Source organism: Bos grunniens, chromosome 7 (genome assembly GCF_055505025.1).
Source record: "Bos grunniens cultivar Pamir isolate PY7600 chromosome 7, Bosgru_T2T1.0, whole genome shotgun sequence".
In the NCBI taxonomy this organism is placed as follows: Eukaryota; Metazoa; Chordata; class Mammalia; order Artiodactyla; family Bovidae; genus Bos; species Bos grunniens.
In genome coordinates this window covers 27,400,762-27,425,408 of record NC_141171.1, presented here as the reverse complement: position 1 = coordinate 27,425,408, position 24,647 = coordinate 27,400,762, and the positions used below count along the sequence as shown (strand labels likewise).

At 42.7% G+C, this 24,647-nt stretch overlaps 1 protein-coding gene across 6 annotated transcripts in view; it reads left to right on the top strand.

Moving 5' to 3' along the window:
- GRAMD2B (GRAM domain containing 2B) overlaps positions 1 to 24,647 on the top strand; it is a 121,196-nt gene that overhangs the window by 75,756 nt on the left and 20,793 nt on the right. For all 6 annotated transcript variants that reach the window (XM_086410552.1, XM_086410553.1, XM_086410551.1 and 3 more), the window contains exons 2-5: positions 15,614 to 15,733; positions 18,671 to 18,782; positions 21,209 to 21,275; positions 22,196 to 22,299. In XM_086410552.1, the coding sequence (XP_086266678.1) occupies positions 15,614 to 15,733; positions 18,671 to 18,782; positions 21,209 to 21,275; positions 22,196 to 22,299 (403 nt within the window). The remainder of the gene's footprint in view (positions 1 to 15,613; positions 15,734 to 18,670; positions 18,783 to 21,208; positions 21,276 to 22,195; positions 22,300 to 24,647) is intronic.

Genomic DNA, 24,647 nt, shown 5'->3' with positions numbered 1-24,647 from the left:
AAGCTGAGCCTCATTTCAGGAGACCGTGGCAGGGCTCTGTTAGTCTCTTGCAAACTCAGAACTCCTCTGCTCTGCTGCACCCTCATCCCTCCAGGCTTAAGGACAGCACCTCAGACACCCAGTTCTTTGTAGTCCTACTCACCTCCCAGATTCTAACACTACAGATACCTTCTCATTGGCATTCCTGATACAAAGCACTTGTTCTTTTTTTTCCTCCTTCTTTGCATACTGTAAAGTTTTTATGACTTTGCCTGCAATCCTCATCCTTCCAGTTCTTGATCCTCTGTTCCTTTAAAATGGGGTTCCAAACTGATCTACTGTGAGAAGGATTCCACTTACTTCTGAAAAACCCAAAATAGAGGTCTTAACTTTTTTTATATATTCTGGATTTTAATGGGGTTCTTTTGACAGTGGGTTTAGTTTTCTTCTGTGTGTGCTTAATCTACAGTTCTCAAGGCAAGAATACTGAAGTGGTTTGCCATTCAGAAAACTAAGATCATGGCATCTGGTGCCATCACTTCATGGCAAATAGATGGGAAAACAGTGGAAACAGAAACTTTATTTTTCTGGGCTCCAGAATCACTGCAGATGGTGATTACAGCCATGAAATTAAAAGACTCTTACTCCTTGAAAGGAAAGTTATGACCAACCTAGACAGCATATTAAAAAGCAGAGACATACATTGTCAACAAAGGTCCATCTAGTCAAGGCTGTGGTTTTTCCGGTGGTCATGTATGGATCTGAGAGTTGGACTCTAAAGAAAGCTGAGCATCGAAAAATTGATGCTTTTGAACTGTGGTGTTGGAGAAGACTCTTGAGAGTCCCTTGGACTGCAAGGAGATCCAACCAGTCCATCCTAAAGGAGATCAGTCCTGGGTGTTCATTGGAAGGACTGATGCTGAAGCTGAAACTCCAATACTTTGGCCATCTGATGCAAAGAGCTGATTCATTTGAAAAGACCCTGATGCTGGGAAAGATTGAAGGTGGGAGAAGGGGACGACAGAGGATGAGATGGCTGGATGGCATCACCGATTCGATGAACATGGGTTTGGGTGGACTCCGGGAGTTGGTGATGGACAGGGAGGCCTGGTGTGCTGCGATTCATGGGGTCACAAAGAGTCAGACACGACTGAGTGACTGAACTGACTGAATCTATAGTACCTGAGTAATTTCCAGTCTTATTTGATATTTATGATTTTTTGAATATTTGCTGTAATGGATGAAAATTTGTTAATGCTGTGTTGTTGTTTAGTTGCTGAGTCGTGTGTGACTCTTTATGGCCCCACTGACTGTAGGCAGCCAGGCTCCTCTGTCCATGGGATTCTCCAGGCAAGAGTACTGGAGGGGGCTGCAATTTCCTGAATTTCATGCCCTACCTGAAATTTTCATTCTTATCTTTCTGTTTTGGTAAGTTTCTCATTACACTTTTAAAAATCTAAGTCGTTCGCAAACACTTCCTTCTGGCCAAAGCCTTAATTAAATAGATTTCCTTTAACGTATCTTAGGTATATTAAAAGTGTCAGTTGGTGGAAGAACACTTTCAAAACAAGAGTAGAGATAGAAATACAAAAAAATATTTAAAGTTCTTGCCCCTGGGAAGATTATTAGTTTGAAGGAGATATATATATTTTAGAAACTTTGTTAGCATGAGCAATGTACTATACAGAATCGTGTTTACATGCTGAGGGTATAAATAACAAAACAGAGCTATCAGCAGCATCAATCTACCTTTCCTGGAAATTGGAAAAGTCAATTGCTGTCTCCTTGATTCATTTTCTTGTCACTTTGTTTTGTTGTTTTCCAGTTGTGCTTGGCGTCAAAATACCACTGTCGAGAAGTTATTTAGTTTGATTATGATTTTGCTTACAATTGTTTCTTCCAACAATGAAGACAGTCAGTTTTCATATATTTCAAATTATTCCTCACCTAACTAATGATCATTTTGAAAGATAAGTTTGCACACAATCAATGAAAGGAAATCAATGAATCAATGAAAGGAAAAGATGACTTTCTTTCTCCCCCTTCCATCTTCAGCCTGGTCCTCTTCCAACAGAATTTAAAATCACACTTGGAGTTTTGTACATAGTTCTTGAGATTAAATTTAAGCTCAAGCCCCTTTTCCAGTGCTGATTATTGTTCTGAACTCTATACATACTCAAAATTGTCCAGTCAATGAATAGTAATTACATAATTTTTTTATGTCCAGACATTAGAGGTAAAGAGATAGGGGCTAATATCTAGAGGGACACATCCTAGGCATGGAACAATGAATAGTTGTGGGTCGTTAGGAAGGAGCAGAAAGGACAGTCTAGGCTAGACGAGCCAAGAGCCATACACAGAGGAAGGATGAAATACATAAGCAAGGCTATGGGCTTCCCTGGTGACTTAATCAGTAAGGAATCCGCCTGCAATGCAGGAGACCCCAGTTCTATCTCTGGGTTGGGAAGATGCCCCGGAGAAATGAATGGCAACCCACTTCAGTATTCTTGCCTGGAGAATCCCATGGACAGAGGAACCTGGCAGGCTATAGTCCACGGGGTTGCAAGAGGCAGGCACAACTTAGCGACTAAACCATCATGGTGAGAGGCCCAACATGCCTGGAATGGAGGAATCATTTTAGAAAGTAGAGAGAGACTGCAAAACTCTGGAGAGTCTTGACTCACATCCAGATGCCTCATTCTGATGCTCAATAGGAAGCCGTTGTTAGTTCTGGAACAGGGGCATGACATAATGGAGGCAGTGTCTCAGGGGGATGAATGGGGCATTGATGTCCCAGAAGACTTGGAGAGGGAGACCCTGGAGATCACTGCTGCGTGTCTCCAAGGTTGTGTCTGCAGCTGCAGCTCTTCTCTACTGTTAACTTCATCCTCAAGCAGTGACAGAAGCCCTTGTGGGTGGCTTTTTAAAAAATAAAAACATAAGCCAGTTTGAGTTGGGCTTCTCTTCTTTCAGAATCAAAATCTTAATATTTGAACACACTTTAAAGTTATTGTGAGTTGCCTTAGGCTTTGAAAGAAAATCAAGGAAAACAGAATTCAGTTCAGTTCAATCACTCAGTGGTGTCCGACTCTTTGCGACCCCATGGACTACAGCACCAGGCTTCCTTGTCCATCACCAACTCCCACAGCTTGCTCAAACTCATGTCCATTGAATCAGTGATGCTGTGCAACCATCTCATCTTCTGTCATCCCTTCTCTTCCCACCTTCAATCTTTCCCAGCCCAGCAGCAGGGTCTTTTCAAATGAGTCAGTTCTTCACATCAAGTGGCCAAAGTATTGGAGTTTCAGCTTTGGCATCAGTCCTTTCAATGAACATTTAGTACTGATTTCCTTTAGATGGACTGGTTGGATCTCCTTGCAGTCCAAGAGATTCTCAAGTGTCTTCTCCAACACCACAATTCAAAAGCATCAATTCTTTGGCGCTGAGCTTTCTTGATAGTGCAACTCTCACATCCATACATGACTACTGGAAAAACCATAGCTTTCACTAGATGGACCTTTGTTGGCAAAGTAATGTCTTTGCTTCTCAATATGCTGCCTAGGTTGGTCACAGCTTCTCTTCCAGGGAGCAATCATCTTTTAATTTCATGGCTGCAGTCACCATCTACAGTGATTTTGAAGCCCAAAAAATAGTCTGTCACTATTTCCACTGTTTCCCCATCTATTTGCCATCAAGTGATGGGACCAGATGCCATGATTTTTGTTTTCTAAATGTTGAGTTTTAAGCCAGCTTTTTCACTCTCCTCTTTCACTTTCATCAAGAGCCTCTCTAGTTCTTCTTCGCTTTCTTCCATAAGGGTGGTGTCATCTGCATACCTGAGATTATTGAGATTTCTCCCAGCAATCTTGATTCCAGGTTGTGCTTCATCCAACCTGGCATTCTGCATGATGTACTCTGCATATAAGTTAAATAAGCAAGGTGAGAATATACAGCCTTGATGTACTCCTTTTCCTATTTGGAACCAGTCTGTTGTTCCATGTCCAGTTCTAACTGCTGCTTCCTGACCTGCGTACAAATTTCTCAGGAGGTAGGTCAGGTGGTCTGGTATTCCCATCTCTTTCAGAATTTTCCACAGTTTATTGTGTCCCACACAGTCCAAGGCTTTGGCATAGTCAATAAAGCAGAGGTAGATGTTTTTTGGAACTCTCTTGCTTTTTCGATGATCCAAAGGATCAATTTGATCTCTGGTTCCTCTGCCTTTTCTATATCTTGTGCCTCTTGAATAGCACAAACAAAACCTTGTGTGTACCAGGACCCAGGAGAAAGGCGCTATGACCCCACAAGAGACTGACCCAGACTTCCCCATGAGTGTCCGAGAGTCGTCAGCGGAGGCGTGGGTCAGTGGTGGCCCCCCTGAGCAGGACTGGGGGCACTGAGTGCAGCAGTGCATGCGGACATTATCTTCATTGCCTCCACCTGATTTTAGCCTCTGGTCAAACAAAAGGGAGGGAACACAGCCCCACCCATCAACAGAAAATTGGATTAGATTTACTGAGTGTGGCCCCGCCCATCAGTACAAGATCCAGTTTCCCCCTCAGTCCCCCTCAATCAGGAAGCTTCCATAAGCCTCTTATCCTTATCCAACAGAGGGCAGACAGAATGAAAACCACAGTCACAAAAAGAAAGAAAGTGAAAGTGAAGTCCCTCAGTCATGTCTTTGTGACCCCATGGACTGTAGCCTACCAGTCTCCTCCATCCGTGGAATTTTCCAGGCAGGAGTACTGGAGTGGGTTTCCATTTCCTTCTCCAGGGGATCTTCCCAACCCAGGGATAAAACCTGGGTGTCCTGCATTGCTGGCAGACACTTTACCGTCTGAGCCACCTGGGAAGCCACAGTCACAGAAAACTAATCTAACTGATCCCATGGACAGCAGCCTTATCTAACTTGGTGTAACTATGAGCCACGACATGTAGGGCCACCCAAGACACATTGGTCATGGTGGAGAGTTCTGTCAAAATGTGGTCCACTGGAAAAGGGAATGGCAAACCACTTCAGTATTCTTGCCTTGAGAACCCCGTGAACAGTATGAAAAGGCAAAAAGATAGGAAACTGAAAGATGAACTCTCCAGGTCAGTAGGTCCCCAATATGCTACTGGAGAACAGGGGAGAAATAACTCCAGAAAGAATGAAGAGACGGAGCCAAAGGAAAAACAACACCCAGTTGTGGATGTGACTGCTGATGGAAGTAAAGTCCAATGCTGTAAAGAACAATATTGCATAGAAACTTGGAATGTTAGGTCCATAAATCAAGGCAAATTGGAAGTGGTCAAACAGGAGATGGCAAGAGTGAACGTCGACATTTTAGGAATCAGTAAACTAAAATGGACTGGAATGGGTGAATTTAACTCAGATGACCATTATATCTACTACAGTGGGCAAGAATCCCTTAGAAGAAATAGACTAGCCTTCATAGTCAACAAGAGTCTGAAATGCAGTACTTGGATGCAATCTCAAAAACAACAGAATGATCTCTGTTCATTTCCAAGGCAAACCATTCAATATCACAGTAATCCAAGTCTATGCCCCAACCAGTAATGCTGAAAATAGAATTGGGAGTAGGTATAAAAGTAGGAATGAATAATGTGATTGTTCATGGAACCAGGTTATAGGGCCATGTTGGGGCCAGCTGGTGGTCTGTGCTCAGCCATTCCTCCAGCCCTGATATTGCAGCTAAGATTTAGAACTTCCCTGATAGCTGAGTTGGTAAAGAATCTGCCTGCAATGCAGGAGACCCTGGTTCAATTTCTGGGTCGGGAAGATCCACTGGAGAACGTATAGGCTACCCACTCCAGTATTCTTGGGCATCCCTGTGGCTCAGCTGGTAAAGAATGCGCCTGCAATTCAGGAGACCTAGGTTTGACCCCTAGGTTGGGAAGATCCCCTGGAGAAGGGAAAGGCTACCCACTGCAGTATTCTTGCCTGGAGAATTCCATGGACTGTATAGTCCATGGGGTCACAAAGAGTCGGACATGAATGAGCATCTTTCATTTTCACTCGCTATGGCAGTGTGCTTGGGACTCAACAGAAATCATTTCCAACTGAAAGAAACCTTCCTCTGCGAAGACAGTATCTTTTTGTTGTTCTCTGGGCTCTGCTGGTTTTTATATATAGTTTTTTTACCTGCTACCAATATATGTCTATTATATAGCAAACTAGATTTGCAAAATCACTCCCACAAAACTACAGTTCTTCTTGTGTTCGCTGTAACTATCCCTGGTGGTGCTGATCTTCTCCACTCCCCAGATAACCTTTGGGTTATCTTGGATGTTCCTCTTCATTGCTTGTTCTCCCACTTGATCTGGTGTTATCTCTCAATTATCTCTCCAGCGTCTGCCTCTCTGGAGGTCAGACTCCTCCCCCATCTGCCTTTCTGTGTTCTCACTGTCTCCAGCCCCCACCTGCGCCCATTCCCTGTTCTTGTACATTGATGCGAGTGTAACCCTCCATGAGGACGTGTATCATCAGGCCCCTTATATGTGCCAGAAGAGGTAAGCACTGAGTAATATCTCATCTTCATCGTTTCATCCCTTCTGTCTAAAAATCTTCAATTAATCCCCACTGCCAACCAAATAGGAGAAGGCAATGGCACCCCACTCCAGTACTTTTGCCTAGAAAATCCCATGGATGGAGGAACCTGGTAGGCTGCAGTCCATGGGGTCGCTAGAGTCGGACACGACTGAGCGACTTCACTTTCACTTTTCACTTTCACGCATTGGAGAAGGAAATGGCAACCTACTCCAGTGTTCTTGCCTGGAGAATCCCAGGGACGGGGAAGCCTGGTCGGCTGCCGTCTATGGGGTTGCACAGAGTCAGACACGATTGAAGCAACTTAGCAGCAGCAGCAGCCACCAACCAAATAAAGTCTAAACACAGCCCTATCTCATTAAGAACCAAACTTAACAACAGTTTAATTTGCTTCTTTCTGCTGCCTTACTCCAGAGAAAAAACAAACTGCTAAGTTTTTCATCTGCCTCCCCAATAACTTTTAACTCTGCTTGGTTTTAGTGGTAGTGTTACTTCATTATCTATAAAAATGTATGCATCCTGTTCTTTCTTGCTTACTAATTCTCTACTTTCTCAGCTTCCTGTTTTGATGGAACATAAGTGTCAACTCATTTATACTAACTTCCCTGCTTGCCTCTCTTGCTGCATATCACTTTCTCCTTCCTATTTTCATGCATTTGCCTCTTTAAAAAACACCCTGACCAAAATATCTTGTGAAGTTAATTTGACTCCCAACTTTTTAGAATAAGAAGTTAGGAACCTCTGCCCTTCTTTGACCTCTTTACCACTCATATTTTTTGTTTAATAATACCTTCTCCTTTTTTTCTTTTCTGTTTAGAATTCCTGTTCATTTGATAAGGAAGTACCTGGCTTAAACATGTCTTGTTTTTCCCTCTTACATTTTCTCTTTTCAGATTTCTGTATCTTGATGCTATTTTCCAACCCTTTGATTACGTAAATAGGTCTCATTCAGTTCAGTTCAGTTGCTCAGTCGTGTCCGACTCTTTGCGACCCCATGGACTGCAGCGCGCCAGGCCTCCCTGTCCATCAACAACTCCCGGAGTTTACTCATGCCCATTGATCGGTGATGCCATCCAACCATCTCATCCTCTGTCATCCCTTCTCCTCCAAGCTTCAGTCTTTCCCAGCATCAGGGTCTTTTCAAATGAGTCAGCTCTTCACATCAGGTGGCCAAAGTATTGGAGTTTCAGCTTCAACATCAGTCCTTCCAATGAATATTCAAAACTGATTTCCTTCAGGATGGACTGGTTGGATCTCCTTGCAGTCCAGGTGACTCTCAAGAATCTTCTCCAACACTACAGTTCAAAATCATCAGTTCTTCGATGCTTAGCTTTCTTTATAGTCCAACTCTCACATCTGTACGTGACTACTGGAAAAACCATAGCCTTGTCTTGATGGACCTTTGTTGGCAAAGTATTTCTCTGCTTTTTAATAATAAGCTGTCTAGGTTGGTCATAACTTTCCTTCCGTTGAGTAAGCATCTTTTAATTTCATGGCTGAACTCACCATCTGCACTGATTTTGAAGCCCCAGAAAATGAAGTTTGCTGTTTCCACTGTTTCTCCATCTATTTGCCATGAAGTGATGGGACCAGATGCCATGATCTTTGTTTTCTGAATGTTGAGCTTTAAGCCATTTTTTTCACTCTACTCTTTCACTTTCATCAACAGCCTCTTTATTTCTTCTTCACTTTCTGCCATAAGGATGGTGTCTGAGGTTATTGAGATTTCTCCCAGCAATCTTGATTCCAGCTTGTGCTTCTTCCAGCCCAGCGTTTCTCATGATGTACTCTGCATAGAAGTTAAATAAGCAAGGTGACAATATACAGCCTTGACGTACTCCTTTTCCTATTTGGAACCAGTCTGTTGTTCCATGTCCAGTTCTAACTGTTGCTTCCTGACCTGCATACAGGTTTCTCAAGAGGCAGGTCTGGTGGTCTGGTATTCCCATCTCTTTCAGAATTTTCTACAGTTTATTGTGATCCACATAGTCAAAGGCTTTGGCATAGTCAATAAAGCAGAAATAGATGTTTTTCTGGAACTCTCTTGCTTTTTCCATGATCCAGCGGATGTTGGCAATTTGATCTCTGGTTCCTCTGCCTTTTCTAAAACCAGCTTGAACATCAGGAAGTTCACGGTTCACGTATTGTTGAAACCTGGCTTGGAGAATTTTGAGCATCACTTTACTAGCATGTGAGATGAGTGCAATTGTGCGGTAATGAGCATTCTTTGGCATTGCCTTCCTTTGGGATTGGAATGAAAACTGACCTTTTCCAGTCCTGTGGCCACTGCTGAGTTTTCCAAATTTGCTGGCATATTGAGTGCAGCACTTTCACAGCATCATCTTTTAGGATTTGAAATAGCTCAACTGGAATTCCATCACTTCCACTAGCTTTGTTCGTAGTGATGCTTCCTAAGGCCCACTTGACTTCACATTCCAGGATGTCTGGCTCTAGGTGAGTGATCACACCATCGTGATTATCTGAGTGGTGAAGATCTTTTTTGTACAGTTCTTCTATGTATTCTTGCCACCTCTTCTTAATATCTTCTGCTTCTGTTAGGTCCATACCATTTCTGTTGTTTTTCAAGCCCATCTTTGCATGAAATGTTCCCTTGGTATCTCTAATTTTCTTGAAGTGGTCTCTAGTCTTTCCCATTCTATTGTTTTCCTCTATTTCTTTGCATTGATCGCTGAGGGAGGCTTTCTTATCTCTCCTTGGTATTCTTTGGAACTCTGCATTCAAATGGGTATATCTTTCCTTTTCTCCTTTGCTTTTCGCTTCTCTTCTTTTCACAGCTATTTGTAAGGCCTCCTCAGACAACCATTTTGCCTTTTTGCATTTCTTTTTCTTGGGGATGGTCTTGATCCCTGTCCCCTGTACAGTGTCACGAACCTCCGTCCATAATTCATCAGGCACCCTGTCTATCAGATCTAGTCCCTTAAATCTATTTTTCACTTCCACTGTATTATCATAAGGAATTTGATTTAGGTCATACCTGAATGATCTAGTGGTTTTCCCCACTTTCTTTTAAGTCTGAATTTGGCAGTAAGGAGGTCATGATCTGAACCACAGTCAGCTCCTGGTCCTGTTTTTGCTGACTTTATAGAGCTTCTCTGTCTTTGGCTGCAAAGAACATAATCAATCTGATTTCGGTGTTGACCATCTGGTGATGTCTATGTGTAGAGTCTTCTCTTGTGTTGTTGGAAGGAGGTGTTTGCTATGACCAGTGCATTCTCTTGGCAAAACTATTAGCCTTTGACCTGCTTCATTCTGTACTCCAAGGCCAAATTTACCTTGTCACCTCAGGTGTTTCTTAAGAACATAATATTTGAGTAATGACTTAGGGAAAGGAGAGAGAAAATTATGTGTTGCCCTTAATGGGGACAACGGCACTCCAGGCAGAGGGAACAGCCAGTGCACAGATTTTCTTGTGGGAGCATAAACTGAGAAAAGGGAGTTAGAGGAATCCGGAGGGGCAGAGAGGGCAGATCCGGAAGTGCTTTGTAGGCTATTAAGGATTTGAACTCAGTCCTTTTGCATAATACTGTGGTCTGTTTTATGAGTTCCGTCTTCTCTCTGAAGATATTAATTAGAAGGTTTTGGGTTTCTGTTTTTCTTGTTTGCTTGTTTATTTTCTTCTATTCTCTGAAGTCAGTTTTCTAGAGGTTTTACCTTCTTGTTGGTTTATCCTGGTCTTTTCTTTAAGACTTCAGATTTTCTTCAAGGGTCTAGCAATCCTTTGCTGTCATTTCATATGTAAGAATGAGGGACTGGTGGGTGGTGGGGGGTCAGATGAGGAATTAGAGTAGTTCAGTAGAACATGGATAGGGAATTGGTACTTAGCTTGGGACCACTTTGTTCAAAATGGAAAAAAGAGAAGGGATTTATTCTGGGGTTTCACCCTCCGTACTAGGTACCCTGATTTCCTGCTGCTAAATTATCCGTTTTTTTAAATTGACAACCTTTTGACGGTGAGGGTGGGATGATTTGGAAGAATGGCACTGAAACATGTATATTATCATATGTGAAACGAATCACCAGTCCAGGTTCAATGCATGAGACAGGGTGCTCGGGGCTGGTACACTGGGATAACCCAGAAGGATGGGATGGGGAGGGAGGTGGGAGAGGGGTTCAGGATGGGGAACACATGTACACCCGTGGCAGATTCATGTCAGTATATGGCAAAACCTCTACAATATTGTAAAGTAATTAGTCTCCAATTAAAATAAATAAATTTATATTAAAAAAATAAATTGACAACCTTTCTAATTTTTTTTTTTTTTCCTCACGGTCTGAGTAGCTGACTGACATTTCGGTATTGAGGTTGGGCAGGGGGTGGTGGTGAGTTGGAGGATGGGCAGAGATTTTGAGCACCTACACACACACCTTTAATTTTGTTTAATGTTTTCCACACTTCTTGCATCGTCCTCTTATAGCATTTTATTGGATTCTGAGAAACAGGTTGCTATTCTCTTATCTTCTACTGATGCCCAAATTCTAAAATACGACTTCCTCTGCTTTGCTGCATGAGTTCACGTTGTACTTCACTTTCATTTTCCAGATATGTGGGGAAATCATCTTCTGTGGATGGTCTCCCACCATTATTGTAAGCAGGATTATTATTTCTCTTTTTAACAGGCCTCAGAAAGGAGAGGCAAACACCTGTGCTCCTGTTCTCCATCCTGAGCTGGAAGCCTGTCAGGTTTCATCACAGGTTTTGCTGAAACCAAAGAATACTATGTTTTTGGCTTTTCTTTTTAAAATCTGCCAGTAAGCCTATCCAGAAAAAAGGAAAAGTTAACTTGTCATTAATGTTTTATTTTAACGTTATGCTGACCTCTAATATCCATTTAACTTTTCTAAATGTTTATTTATTTAAAAGGTCAATTCCAGGATATTGCCAAGAATTTGGTGATGCAGTCATAACCAGAATTGTTTTCCCTAAATGTTTCTATCAGCAGCCCATCAGAAAAATTGGCAAAATGTACATACAAATAGCTAATTTGCAAAACAGGAAATAAAGAACACATATGAAAATACACTCAACCGTACTCATCAGAAGAGAAATGTAAATCAAATCAAAACTATGATGGGATTTTTTTTTTTTTTACCTCTCACATTTGTAGAGATCAAAAATTTTAGCAGTTTAAAAAGAAAAACTTTAACACTAGTCATTGGTAAGATTGTTATTCTCTGTGCTAGGTACCTGCTAGGCACTCTGGATTATTTTTTTAAGTTTAACACTTTGTTAGAAATGTGTAAACTCTGATACATATTATGGGTGTGAGTCACAAAACGTTTACTAAAGGCAATTTGACAATAACTATAAAAATTTTTTTATTTGTGTACATTTTAACACAGCAGTTTCATTTCCAGGAAATTATACTGTGGATGTATTCACACATAATAACATACGAGGACATTCTTAGTAATGTTTGTATTTATGATAAGACTGAAATCACCTAAATGCCCATAAATAAGGAACTGGTTAAATTATAAATCAGCCATTACAGTGGAACTCTATGCTGTCATTAAAAAGAATGAGGAAGCTCTATGGGTACTAATAGGAAAAGAGTACCAAGATATCGTAAGTTGAAAAAAAGGGGGTCAGGGGTATAGAATAGCATGCTGTCACTTATGCTTAAAACACACACACACTCGTGGGCACTCAGATTCCCTGGAAGGATACACAGGCGCTGGGAACAGTAGGTGCCTCTGCAGAGAAACAGGGTGACCGTGAAACAGGGGTGGGCACAGGGGAGGTTTGTTTTTCCATTTGTAACTTTGAATTGTATTGTTGTGCTTCTAGTACCTGTTCAGGAATAAATATGTCAATAGATAAATACAATGTAACGTTTCCAGATAAAGATATACTTACATCAGAATTGTAAATGAAAGACCATTCTTCCTGACTTACAAAATCTAGTTTGCTCCCAGACTAGACTGAGTTTGCTTTGCACTTGGGAGAGGCTCAGAGGTCTTGGAGAGGTACCGATTTCCATCACCAGCTCCTGCAACTTGCGTACCCCATGCTGCTTTCTGCTTCCCGTTACTATGATTCTGGTTACCGTATGGCTGCTGAACAGTGGTCCCCAGGGTCCTCCTCTGTCCCTGCAGCCCATCGCTCTGCTTCCCAAGTACTAGCCACTCTTGCCCACCGGCCACGGGGTCACCAATCAGGCAGCATACTAGGAGCAAGTCTGAGGCTACAGATCTTGGCAAGTCCAGGGGCAGCCTACTTTTCAGCACAGGGTTTCCGTGTCATTGTGCTTTCACACACCTGACCTTAATCATGACCATCCAATTTCCAGGATTTTATTTTCTGGTGAAACATATGCTATCTTCAGGTCACTTCTTAACCTTTGCTGGGCAAGACTGTGGTTTCGAGAAATGATAATCAGGGAGTTTTTTAAATGATAGTAGATGTAAAACTATCTCACTGGTACTACCATAAAGGAATTTAGTGACCTTTTTTATGCCCAAGCTTAGACTAATTTAACTTGAAGGGAGACAAACACAGGTTTATCACTGTAGTTAGGAAGGAACACAGCTTCCTGGACTGAACCAAAGTGAGGCACTTGTTTGCATTTATCTGAGATACAGTATAATCATTCACCTGAGACAGAACCTAATCGTCACTGAGATGTGATGGTGCCTGAGTACAACACAGCCTCAGCAGGAGAGGCAAAGAGCCTGGGAGATAGAAATGACAGGAGAGAGGTGTTGAGTTTACTCTAAACTCAGAGACTTTCCAGGAGGAATAATAGTGGACTCCACATAAAAATTCTAATTCTGAAACATTGTGAAGTCTGAATCAACTCATCATCAAACTAATGAGGTCCAGGAAGTAAGGAATATCAGACTGTTGATAGGGATTGTCAACCTGGTTTTTTAATTTATAGATTGTGTAACAGTGTGTGGCAGTGTATTATTGAAACCATCACTGGTTTCAATGTGGTAGCTGGTAATACATATGCTACTGCCTAGCAGGTGAAGTCAGGCTTGGTTAGTATAAGTGTGTCTGTCTTATCTCCCAAGCATTGCCACCCTTGTCTCTCTATGGCAATTGTTCAGAAACTCCCTACTGAGAAGGTTTCAGGGCCCATAACTGATGCTTAAATTGGGTTCGAGATTGGAGAAGATTGGTGAAGATGGATCCCCTGTTCCCAGCATCTTCTCCCGCTTCTCTGCTTCCTTAAAACGGAAACTCATTTATCCGTCTCACCAGCAGGGCCAGCAGGGACCCATAAACAAGCGTTTGTTGAGAGAAAAGGATCCTTGACTTGGCTTTTTTTTTTTTTAGTTAATTCTTATAGTCAGTGTCCTTGAAAGAACCTTATCTTCTTGTTTCTGGTTTGTTTGTTTTGTTTTTTAAAGTGATTTCCTTGTTTTCATGACTTAAGTGAGACCTGTTATTTCATCTCCCTTGTCAGTGAGAGTTCAGCTTCACTGATGGTAACTTTACGGTGACTGAGAGGCACTGAGGAAGTGGTTTCTTTCTTCCCCTACACCCTCCTCACTCAAGCACAGGCAAGTCTCTGTTTTTCGGATTCTAGCAGTTAGAGTCTGCTGCTGACAAGACGACCTCTGGGCTAAGGGGTGCCTCCAAGAATCATCTCACCAGTGTTAGGAATTAGCTTGCTTGAGTTTCCTTAGCATCTTTGAGTAAACAAAAACCCCAAATTGAATTGGCCATAGACATTACAGAATCAGTAATTGTCAATCCCATATTGATCAACACCAGCAAATGACCACAGTAAGCAAAATGCTTCCTCCAAGTCTTGGCACTGGGCTCTTTCTGCCCAGAGCGAGGGGCACCATTTCTCTGGCAGGCCATGTGTCCACTGGGCTAAATCAGACAGACAGCACCGTTTCCTGGGTGCCTTTGACTGGGCATGGCTCTTTCTGAGTCCACAAAGGTGCTGTCCAGGATGGGCCTGAATCTGACCCTTCAGAGAGGTTGGTAAATATTTGAAGGAATGCTAAAGTGGATTATTGAAGTTCCACACACACTTTGTCTCCCTACTTCAAGAGGGACTATCGAGTGGATTTCTTTTTCTTTTTTTGGTTTATTCAATTTCCTTGACTAGGTTGTGGGAACTTTTTTCCTGTGTCCACCGCACTGGCCCTCCTCCATCCTTAATGGTTCAGCATGTGGCCCTCTGACTTACTGTCCCCTCTTCTCCCTCTTTCACCAAGGTCAGACCTAATTTTCCTAAAGCCCATTAGGCACGATTACATACCAGCACTGTCCTAGACCCTGAGGTCAGTAAAAAGATCAATGACATTTTCACCCCAGCCTGGGGATTCCACATCACAGAACTAGTAAGAGGGTTCAGAGGATAGATTAGGTGGTTGGGGGGATGGATGAATGCAAAGAAAGAAAATTTGAGTATGGCCTTCTACACAAAGGCCTCTCAGATGGACAGACCTGAGTTTGAATCACAACTCAGACAGGCCAGTTCTATGAACTGGGGTGAGTAATTCACCATGTAAGAGCCTCAGGTTCTTCCTCTGTGAAATGGGGGTAGTAATTCCCACCTAGCCTAGGTGGTGGTATGGATTAGAGATAATAATTGCTGAGAGAGGCACTTGGTGAAATTAGCAACCACCCAAGCCAAGTCCTATAGGTCTACAACAAAAGATGATAAGTGACAAATGCAAACAAAACGGGTGGGGGCTCCTGGGGGACAACTCACACCTGGCAGGAGGCCACACGTGAGCAGGTTCAAGAGGCCCTCCCAGCCTCCAGGTGATCTGCCACCTCCGTGCTGGGCAGGGCCGAGCCAGGCAGTACAGGGCTCATGGGCGACAGACCAGGGAGCCAGCGAGTCCCTACAAAGTCGGACATTTACCTCCATGTAAACCTGCAGGTATGTCTGAAGCCAGCATGACCCAGAGCTCCTCCTCCTCTGGCACCAGCGGAGGGGCCAGAATGGAGGGATGGGAAGGGCACAGCTGTCCTTGTTGACTTCAGCCTGTCGCAGGATTGAAGGTCATTCCACTCTCAGAAAAGTGAGGTCACGTCATCATCTTTCCATCCTCCCCACCCTGGATGTCTAAGGTGAAGCGTTTTCTCTTCCCCAGCTCAGAGGCTGAGAATGGTGTGGAGGAGAAGAAGAAGGTATGCAGGTCGCCAGCAGCGCTGTCTCCCACCCCATCCAGCGAGGCTGAGTCCCAGGACCAGAAGAGAACCATTTCCCTGCGGTGAGTCCTCACATGACTCCCTCTGTTTGTTTGTTGTTGTTTTTTTTGGCTTTTCAGAGGGAGGGGTTGCTGGAAAGAGCTGGTATTTCTAGTTTTATGGTGGTGGCTAAGACGAAAGCTCTCCTACAGGCAGGGAACACCCCTGAGAAAGAAGTGAGGTGTTTTTCCTTCACATCCGGACACTGGCACCTGCTTTCTCTCTGAGCTCTTCCTAGCGGTCTCTCTTCTCCTTCCCACCCCAGTCTTCTGCAAACTTTCTGCCCCTTTCTTAAGCACTGATTTTGCTACGTGATAAAGCCTGGGTGGCACAGAGTTAGAAAGCACCTGGAAAGACTGGCAGCGTTACTGATGAGGCCACCCCGGCTGAACTGTGTGCTCAGCCTTTGGGTGTGCACAGCTGCCGTCTAGCTTCCCTGGCAGCTGCAGAAATGAGAGGAGGGAAAAAGCCTTGCCCGGGATCCCTGGGCAGGGTGTGCACTGCCTGTTTCCGGGGGCCAGTGCTGGAAACCAGGCTCAGTTTGATCGTGGGACTGTGAGGAGAGAGGAGGTTTGAGACATGGACTTCTGCTCCCCATCACTCTCAGGGGCACCAATTATGTGCTTTTTTTCACATGGAAGAAAGAAGTAGGAATTTCAAGTTGCTTTTCTGCCCTTAAAGGAGAATGGTTAAGCCAACAATCACAGGTAACTCTGGCCGTTCATCTACACCGAGTGGAGTGATAGTTCTCTTCCCCTTATTAGAACTGTCAGAACTGCTGCCTTCTACGACTTTGGGCCTCTGCTAAAGGATGATTCAATAACTCCTACTTTTCCTTTCCTTCCTGGCCACCCCAGCCCACGTCTTCTCTGCTAATCTATTCCTCACTCAGGACCAAGCATAAGTCTTTACTGTGCCCCCTGCGTGTTCTTTTCTCCCACTCCCAATTCTCTCTCCATCTTTTCTGCAAGTCTGTTGTGGCGCATCTCACTTTCAACCATTCTTTCTACAGCTGTTTTCCTGTCAGAGCATCCTGCCTTACTCAGCAAAGACATAAAGCCCGTTGTTTCTTGTGACTTTCGGCACCATTGAGTGCCTACCACAGGTGCTCTGAAATGCACTACACGTGTAACTCCACCTTCCCCAAGCTTTACACGAGACTAATACACTCATCGTCTTACACCAAACACCAGGGCTTGTGAAACTTCTCCAAAGTCTGATCTGTGTAGTGCAGAGAGCTCTGCACTTGGTTGAAGGCTCTGCTCTCACTGTCTGGAAGTTCTGAATTTTTGAATAAAAATATCTGCACTAGGCTTCAGGTCCTGCTCATAGTCATTTGTAAGAAGTGAGAAGTTGAAAAGGCACAAAGAAATCATGTGTGTAAATGAACATCCCTCCCACCCTTACTTCAGGCCAGTGCTGTGCAGACAAACCCTTCTGCCTGTACCACTTGGAACCAAGGGCACAGTGGCCCTTCTGTCGCATTTGCGACAGTTCTTTGAAAGGTCTGATCATTGCCTTGACAGTACCATTAACATTTATTAATTTGAATCCATAGAGGTGATAAATTCAAATTAGTGGCTAATATAAATAATAGGTAATTTGACATTTGTAAAAAGTTTTATTTTCAAGTAGAGTACAAATGTTTACTCATAGTTTTTTTTTTGTTTTTTTTTTTTTTTTTTTAAGTAATTCCTAGAATTCTAAAGGCATTTATATCCATAAATTGGTTCAATGGCCAGTACTTGAATCCAAATCTCTGTGCCTTGAATTGAATGATAGTATCTTGGACACAAACTGTTGGGGCTGGCAGAGGCCTGGGGCATTGCATGCTCCATAGCCTCATAGCTGAGAAAACCAGAGCCTAAAGTCTCTCTAACTTCATTTCTGTTTCTGGGTCACACCCATATGCCACCCCAATTGCTTAAGAGTCTTCTTAAATTCACTTTGAACCAAACATTGTTTTTAACTGCACCTTGATCTAAAGAATCCTGTTGTGGAATCATGAATTTCATGTGCCACGTTCCCCCCAAGAAACAGAAAAAAATCTATATAGCTGTATCACAAAACTTATTCATGCATATACCTCTAAAAGTCATGCACTCAATCCACACTGACATGGCTGTGTTTTGCTGTATGGTTGAAGATGCAAATGCTACCCAAATGGATAAGCAGGACTGGAATCATTTTGGAAAGAAGTCGGGGAGCTCTGACCTCTGCCCTTATGAGAACAAAGGAAGGACTTCCAAACATGGTCTTTTTTTATCATGATTTCACTTCTTTATTCCCACTCTGTGATGATCTGTCTCTCTTTTCCTCATACCCAGTTCCTGCTCATCCTGTTAGGCCAAGTATATTAAACCCATGTTGTCCTGTTGGTCTCTTCTCTTCCCTCCTGTTGGACTTATTGTCTCTGTATCTCCTCCTAACGCCTGTGATAGGCATTGTTTTGATGCTGTATCACATCCTGCCTCTTTAAAGAGATGCTTGATGTGTGCACAGGCTCCTTAAGGATAAAGACTGTCTTGTCTGTTCTGCTGCATTTAATGCAGCACCTCACTGAATTAACACTTGAGAAGTATTGACAGAATTTTGAAACCAAATATTCCTGGATTGAACTGTAGCTGCAGCTTCCATCATTGGCCTCCAGTACTACTCTGTATACTGCTTGACGTACTTTTGAGATGATATAATTACTTTCACAGCTCGATCAATACTTCTTTCTTCCATAAGATATGATTTCTGCAGTTTGGGATGACCAGCTGCTGAAATCACCCCGTCACCCACATCACTTGCTGGGTAAATGCCCTTAGAGTACTGAGTGATCATTGATATCTAGAAGAGAAAAACCAATGAAAGGCTTTGTTGTGAGCTGGCGTGATAATTAAGATGTAGTAATAAAATTAGTGGGTAGCATAAAAAATTTCATTTTATAGACTCCCTGGATTTTCTTTCCTCAGGTCAAAATCCAGTTTCGATGGGGCCCCTGTAGCAAATGAGAAAAGCGACTGTAAAACTGAAAGCAAGAATGACTCTAAGATTGAAAGGAAAAAGTCCTCATCTTCAAGCCAGGTAATTTAGGAACGAGATGTGTATCGTCTCAGAGGGCGAAAGGGGCATTGATTTGAAGCCAGCTGGAGGAAGGAACGCAAGGGCCAGGACTAACGCTGGTACAGATTTAGAGAACAAGGGATTTCACAGCTGACCTTCCAGCATGTGCTGAATGGTAGTGAGTCCCGCACTGTGGCCCCGTACTCTGACAAGTACCCAGAGAGCAGGGGCCAACCCAGATTCATGTGCTTGTCTAATAATTAGCCAAGCGCAGGAGAACTGTGACATCCTCACACTGCAGTTACAGCCTGATAAGGCATCTGTGTGAATAGAAGGCCTCCCAAGTACACACAGAGGAGCAAAGCCTGGAGCAGGGTGATGATTCTTCTCCAGAAGAATATACCCAGACAGATCTGTGGCATAGAGTATGACATACTGGGGTTTTTTGACACTTTACTCCTAAAATACTTGAATATGTGTCTCCTAACAACTAGAACAAGAAACTGTTGACTCACCCGAGAAATTTAACTAAATAGTAAATTTATGAAGATATTACTAACGTAAAATCCATTTTCAGTTTCCACAGTTGTCCCAGTAGTCAATGTCTTTTACAGAGGTGTTTTCCCCCCCACTCTCTAGAATCCAGTTGAGCCATGCATTGCATTTGTTTGTCATGTCATGTTTAATTTAGATCAGTCCCTGCCTTTTTTAAATTTGATTTTTATCCACATTTTTGAAGATTTCATTGCCCAGATATTTTTAAATCAAGCATGCAGCCAGTACTCACTGTAGCCATTAAAAAGAAAATTTCAGCAAAGCTCTGAGAGAACACCTAGCTTTTTAAATTTTTACTGGAGTATAGTTGATTTACAGTGTTGTGTTCATTTCTGCTGAACCGCAATGTGAATCAGTTATACATATATCCACTTTTTTAGATGCTATTCCCAGATAGGCCATTACAGAGTATTGGAGTTTCCTATGCTATCCAGTAGATTCTTATTAGTTATCTGTTTCTTTAGAACAGTGTGTATATGTCAATCCTAATCTCCCCATTTATGCCTCCCTCCCACCCCCACTTTCCCCACTGGTAACCATAAGTTTTAGAACAACGTCTAGCTTTAATCAGAGGGAACTTTCTGGATGCCAGACGTACTCCAAGAAGCAGCATGAGCGAACCTACTTTATGTGAAGTGTTCATCCATGAATTAGTTGTCTCGAGGGGACTGTCTGTCATATGAATGACCTTTGTGGCCATACTAGGACCATTTATGCCATTGAGACCACTTCTAGTTTAGATAGTAAATCATCAAGGGCCAATTTGTGGCATCTCTTTTCTGCTCATAAGATTCTGCCTGCTGGATGCTTTTGAAGAAGAGTGATCCTGTGGACAGAGGGCCCAGCTCTACCTCTCAGTAGATGTGTAGAGCCAGTTAAGTCCCCAAGTGTCCCTGAGGCACAGGTCCCTGGATGGTGCAGTACGAACATCAGTTCCCAGGTTATTGTGGAGCTGGGAGTGGTGTTTTGTGAATGCCCTTTACAGGCTGTAAAGGAGAAGGCGATGGCACCCGACTCCAGTACTCTTGCCTGGAAAATCCCATGGGTGGAGGAACCTGGTAGGCTGCAGTCCATGGGGTCACTATGAGTCGGACACGACTGAGCGACTTCACTTTCACTTTACAGGCTGTAAAGTGCTGTCTGTACATTGTTATCATAACTGGAAACAGGTGCCTTGAAAATGAAGTGATTTGTAGCATTTCAGACTCTTGGGCCTTCTACTGCCCTGGAGAGCTAAATCTTTCATGTGAAATCCTGTTTGTCATCTCCCCCAACACTGGTTAAGGAAATACCTTCACCACAGTAATAGTGATAGGGACACACCCAGTAGCAGGTCCTGGAGATGTATCACCCCATTTAAGCCCTAGGACATCCTTCTGACGCAGATACAGAAAACTGAGGCCCAGAGAGGTTAAGTTACTAGGCCAGGATCACATACCACAGAAGAGGTGCAGCCAAGACTTAAACTCAGAGTTATCTGATACAGAGCTTTTAACCACTACCCTCTTCTGAGAGTACTCACTGGGATCTTGAGTGCCCTGGGATTCACACTACCTGGTGAGATTCTGACAGTTGTACCTCATTTCTTATTAGGGATACCCTTGTCCAGCCACTTCTGCAGAAAGCTGCCCACTGGCTACTTCATGATTATAGATACATGTCCAGTCATCAGGTCACTAATCTTGTTGGAAAATGAAACCTTTGTGACCTCTACTGTTTTTCCCTGAAGGACTGTGTTGGAGACTATAAGATCAGGGAGAAGGAATTCCTAAAGATTCTTTATTTAAGAGTGGGAAGACTTGTTATATAATTTCAATTGAAGTTAAAATTTGTTTATGTTTGACAAGAATGCCGAGAACAGTACTTCTGTCTGTGTTTTGTCTTCCTTGTAGGACAAAGCAAACATGCACTTCCACAAACTGTTTCTAGATGTCCCCACGGAGGAACCTTTGAGACAAAGTAAGTTCTGACCTGGTTGACTTTGAAAAGATGCTAATTGGTTTTGGGGGTGAAAGAGCCTGGGGACTGAATCACCAAGGGGAATAGGTTTCTGAAAGTCATGATGTGACAGTAATGCTGACCTCACTCAGCTCTCACCCAGCACCTTGAGAGATAAGAGAGGAGAATGGGGAACTGACTCCCTCCATGTGATACAGAGTTATCCCAGAGGTTTCCAGAATGTCCTCGCCTTCCATTTTCGTGCTAACATGCATTGTGATTAGACTGTGCTGAGTTTTAGGATAACAAGACCAAGCAAGACCAGACTGGAAGAAAGCAACACAGACCTAGGTCGACAGACATGGTGACCCCTGCACTGTTCAGGGCTCAGCGGTCACACCTAAACACCCGGCCCAGCACGCCATTCAGCACCTGCTTGTCTCCTCCTGGGAGCAGAAGGACCCAGGGTTCCATTCCAGCCTCCCTCAGTACACAAGGCTAAGGCAGCGTGCTGGGTTCCTGCCATGGTCTCCACACAGGAAGGTGTGGGTCATGCGCTCTTCCCACAATGAGACCATCTATTTCGAAAGAGTCATTATGACCATCCCAGGGAAGGAGGGGCAGGCAGCAGTGTCAACATTAGCACAAGGGTGACACACGTCCCCAAACGGAGATTTTTGAAACACCATTCTGAACCCTCATCTTCAATGACAGACTTGCCTTTCTGTTTTGATGTTTATACTGAAGTTTGTAAGACTTGGAATTAAAAAACAAACTCTCATCTCCTAGCTTTATCCCACTAAAGATGACTGAAAAGCAGGGGAGAGATCTTTTGAGCATGAGTGTGTTATCTGCCCATCCCTGAGTCATCAACAGATATATGCAATTTTCGTCTTAAATGGAAATTGTAAATGATGTTATACCTGTGTATATCTTCCCAGGTTTTACGTGTGCTCTACAGAAAGAAATATTATACCAAGGGAAGCTCTTTGTATCAGAAAACTGGATTTGTTTTCATTCCAAGGTCTTTGGAAAAGACACTAAGGTTAGTATTTTTTAAAAAAGAAAACTAACCCTGCATTTTCTTACATATTGTTAATATTAATTGTTAAATGTAGCAATGTTTATAAATATTTGTGTCGTTATGATACCTTTATACCAAGTTTCCTTTACTGTAGTCCCAAATACTACAGGTTCTAAATGCCTCTGCATGAGTGCTAAATCTCTTCAGTCGTGTCTGACTCCTTGTGACCCCATGGACTATAGCCTGCCAGGCTCTTCTGTCCATGGGATTCTCCAGGCAAGAATAATGGAGTAGGTTGCCATGCCCTTCTCAAAAGGATATTCCCAACCCAGGGATAGAACCAGTGTCTCTTCCGTCTTCTGCATTGGCAGGCGGGTTCTTTACTACTAGAGCCACCTGGGAAGCCCCCTAAATGCCTCTAGATGACACAAACTTCTCTTTTTCCCTAACTTACACTCTTTTCATTCTTTTCCTTACATACATATATCCCTCCTAAAATCCTGCCTTAAATCCTTTTTACCAAGATGTCACCAGCACACTCAAAGTTCTTCATATGGAGAATTTGTTTCAAAGACATACATTAAACCCAAAACAGTTCTTTAAAAAAAAAATTTTTACACCATATTCACACAGTTACCATGAGAAATCTAGGTAAACAGGCCTATAAATAAGCTACTTATTAGAGCTCCCTTTGTCACTAATACAAAATGAGCAGGCTTTGGAGCTTTTTGGTCCTGGTCTGGGAATCACATACAATCTCCAGTAGACGCAGACTGACATCTTTTCCTTCTCACTAAATACAGATTTGGGGGAGCAGAGTCCCATGATACCTGAGCCATTAAGGAGAAGAGCCTGAAGGAGTTGGTAGCTTTCCCAGGGCACCGCCTTTTAAAACAAGGCCCTTGGGAGTTTGATGTAAGAAAGGAAAAAGCTTATTCCTTCCCAGTGACATTCTTTCCCTTTGAGCTATGACGTCACATCACACAGTTCAGCCAGGCCAGCAGGACAAGGAGGCAAAGAAACACCTGGGGTTTGCGTGACTGTGGTGAGTTTTTAATCATTCTGATTCATGACTATGAATAAGCAACTTTTATATTCATGAAGTAGCTGATTAAAAACTCCTTTTGTTTTAACTGGTAGATATGTTTTATTTAAATACTCTTCCTAAAGCTACTGGCAGTCTTATAAATAAAGGCCACTTAACAAATATAGTGGAAATTCTTTATGTTGGTGTTGAGTCAGCAGACTAGCATCAAACATGTAATTTTTATTGTATAGAGTTGTGTTGAGATAAACGTAGTTTAGATTCACAGTATTATTTGAATCAGTGTAATGGAAAGCGATATTGAGTAATATTACACCATGTTTCTAGATTTCTGGATTATAAGCTCTTGTGCATAGAGTGGATAAGGGGACTGATTTCCGGTTCTGTGGGATAAAGATAATTCTCAGAAATAGCAAAAGCCAACACCTCTGACCAAAGCAGCAGGGATTGAAAACATTAGAGAACAAAGAATTAGCCTTTGTTAAGGGATGAGGAATTCACAAAGCCAGTAAGTGGTTTCAAGCTAATATTATTCTAGTAATGGTTTCAAAATCCCTCCTCTAGCTAAGAAAGAACTGACCGAAAAAAAAAGGATTGACCTGGATTTTTCAAGACAAGGACACATGGGATTGCTTTTGCCTGTGCTGTATCTAATCTAAGAGGGGTGGGAAGATAAGAACCACAATAGTGACTTGCACATTCCTTCTCCACTGAGGATGGTGTCATGGAAACTTGGGCTTCAGTCCTCCGGCAGAATTTGCTCCCTGCCAACAGACCTTGGCCAAACGCAATCTAGCATGAACTAAAAGGAGCCAAGCAATCTGCACCAGGAAGGGGAATTTTCTGAGCACCCTACCCTGGAGAAATGTTAATAATAAAGTGTAACCTTAATTTAATCAAGACCTTTTCAGCCTGTGTGTATTTTCAGATGCTAGTAAAATTAAAGGCATGTATCACATTCCATCTAAGCTCAAACAGAGAAATGATTCATGCTTTATTTCTCCAGTGTTATGTAGTTGTCATTTTATACTTATGAAGCAATTGATTGAAAATTCCATCTTAAGGGTGTTCCATGCCTCAGATTCTGCAAAAATCCAAATTTATAGCTCTTGTCACTGTGTATTCGTGTTGCTGCTGAGAATCGAAATTAGACTCATTGTTATATCATCATCTTTCTTGGAAGATACTAAGTTCTTTTTTCCAAAGTAATCCCAGTGTATCGCCTCTGAATTATTTCCCCAACTTCAAAAGTTTTGTGGGTAGAGTTCTTTGGTGAAATAGCTTTTTTTCCTCTAGTGTCTAATTTAGATCAGCCCCTCTTTCT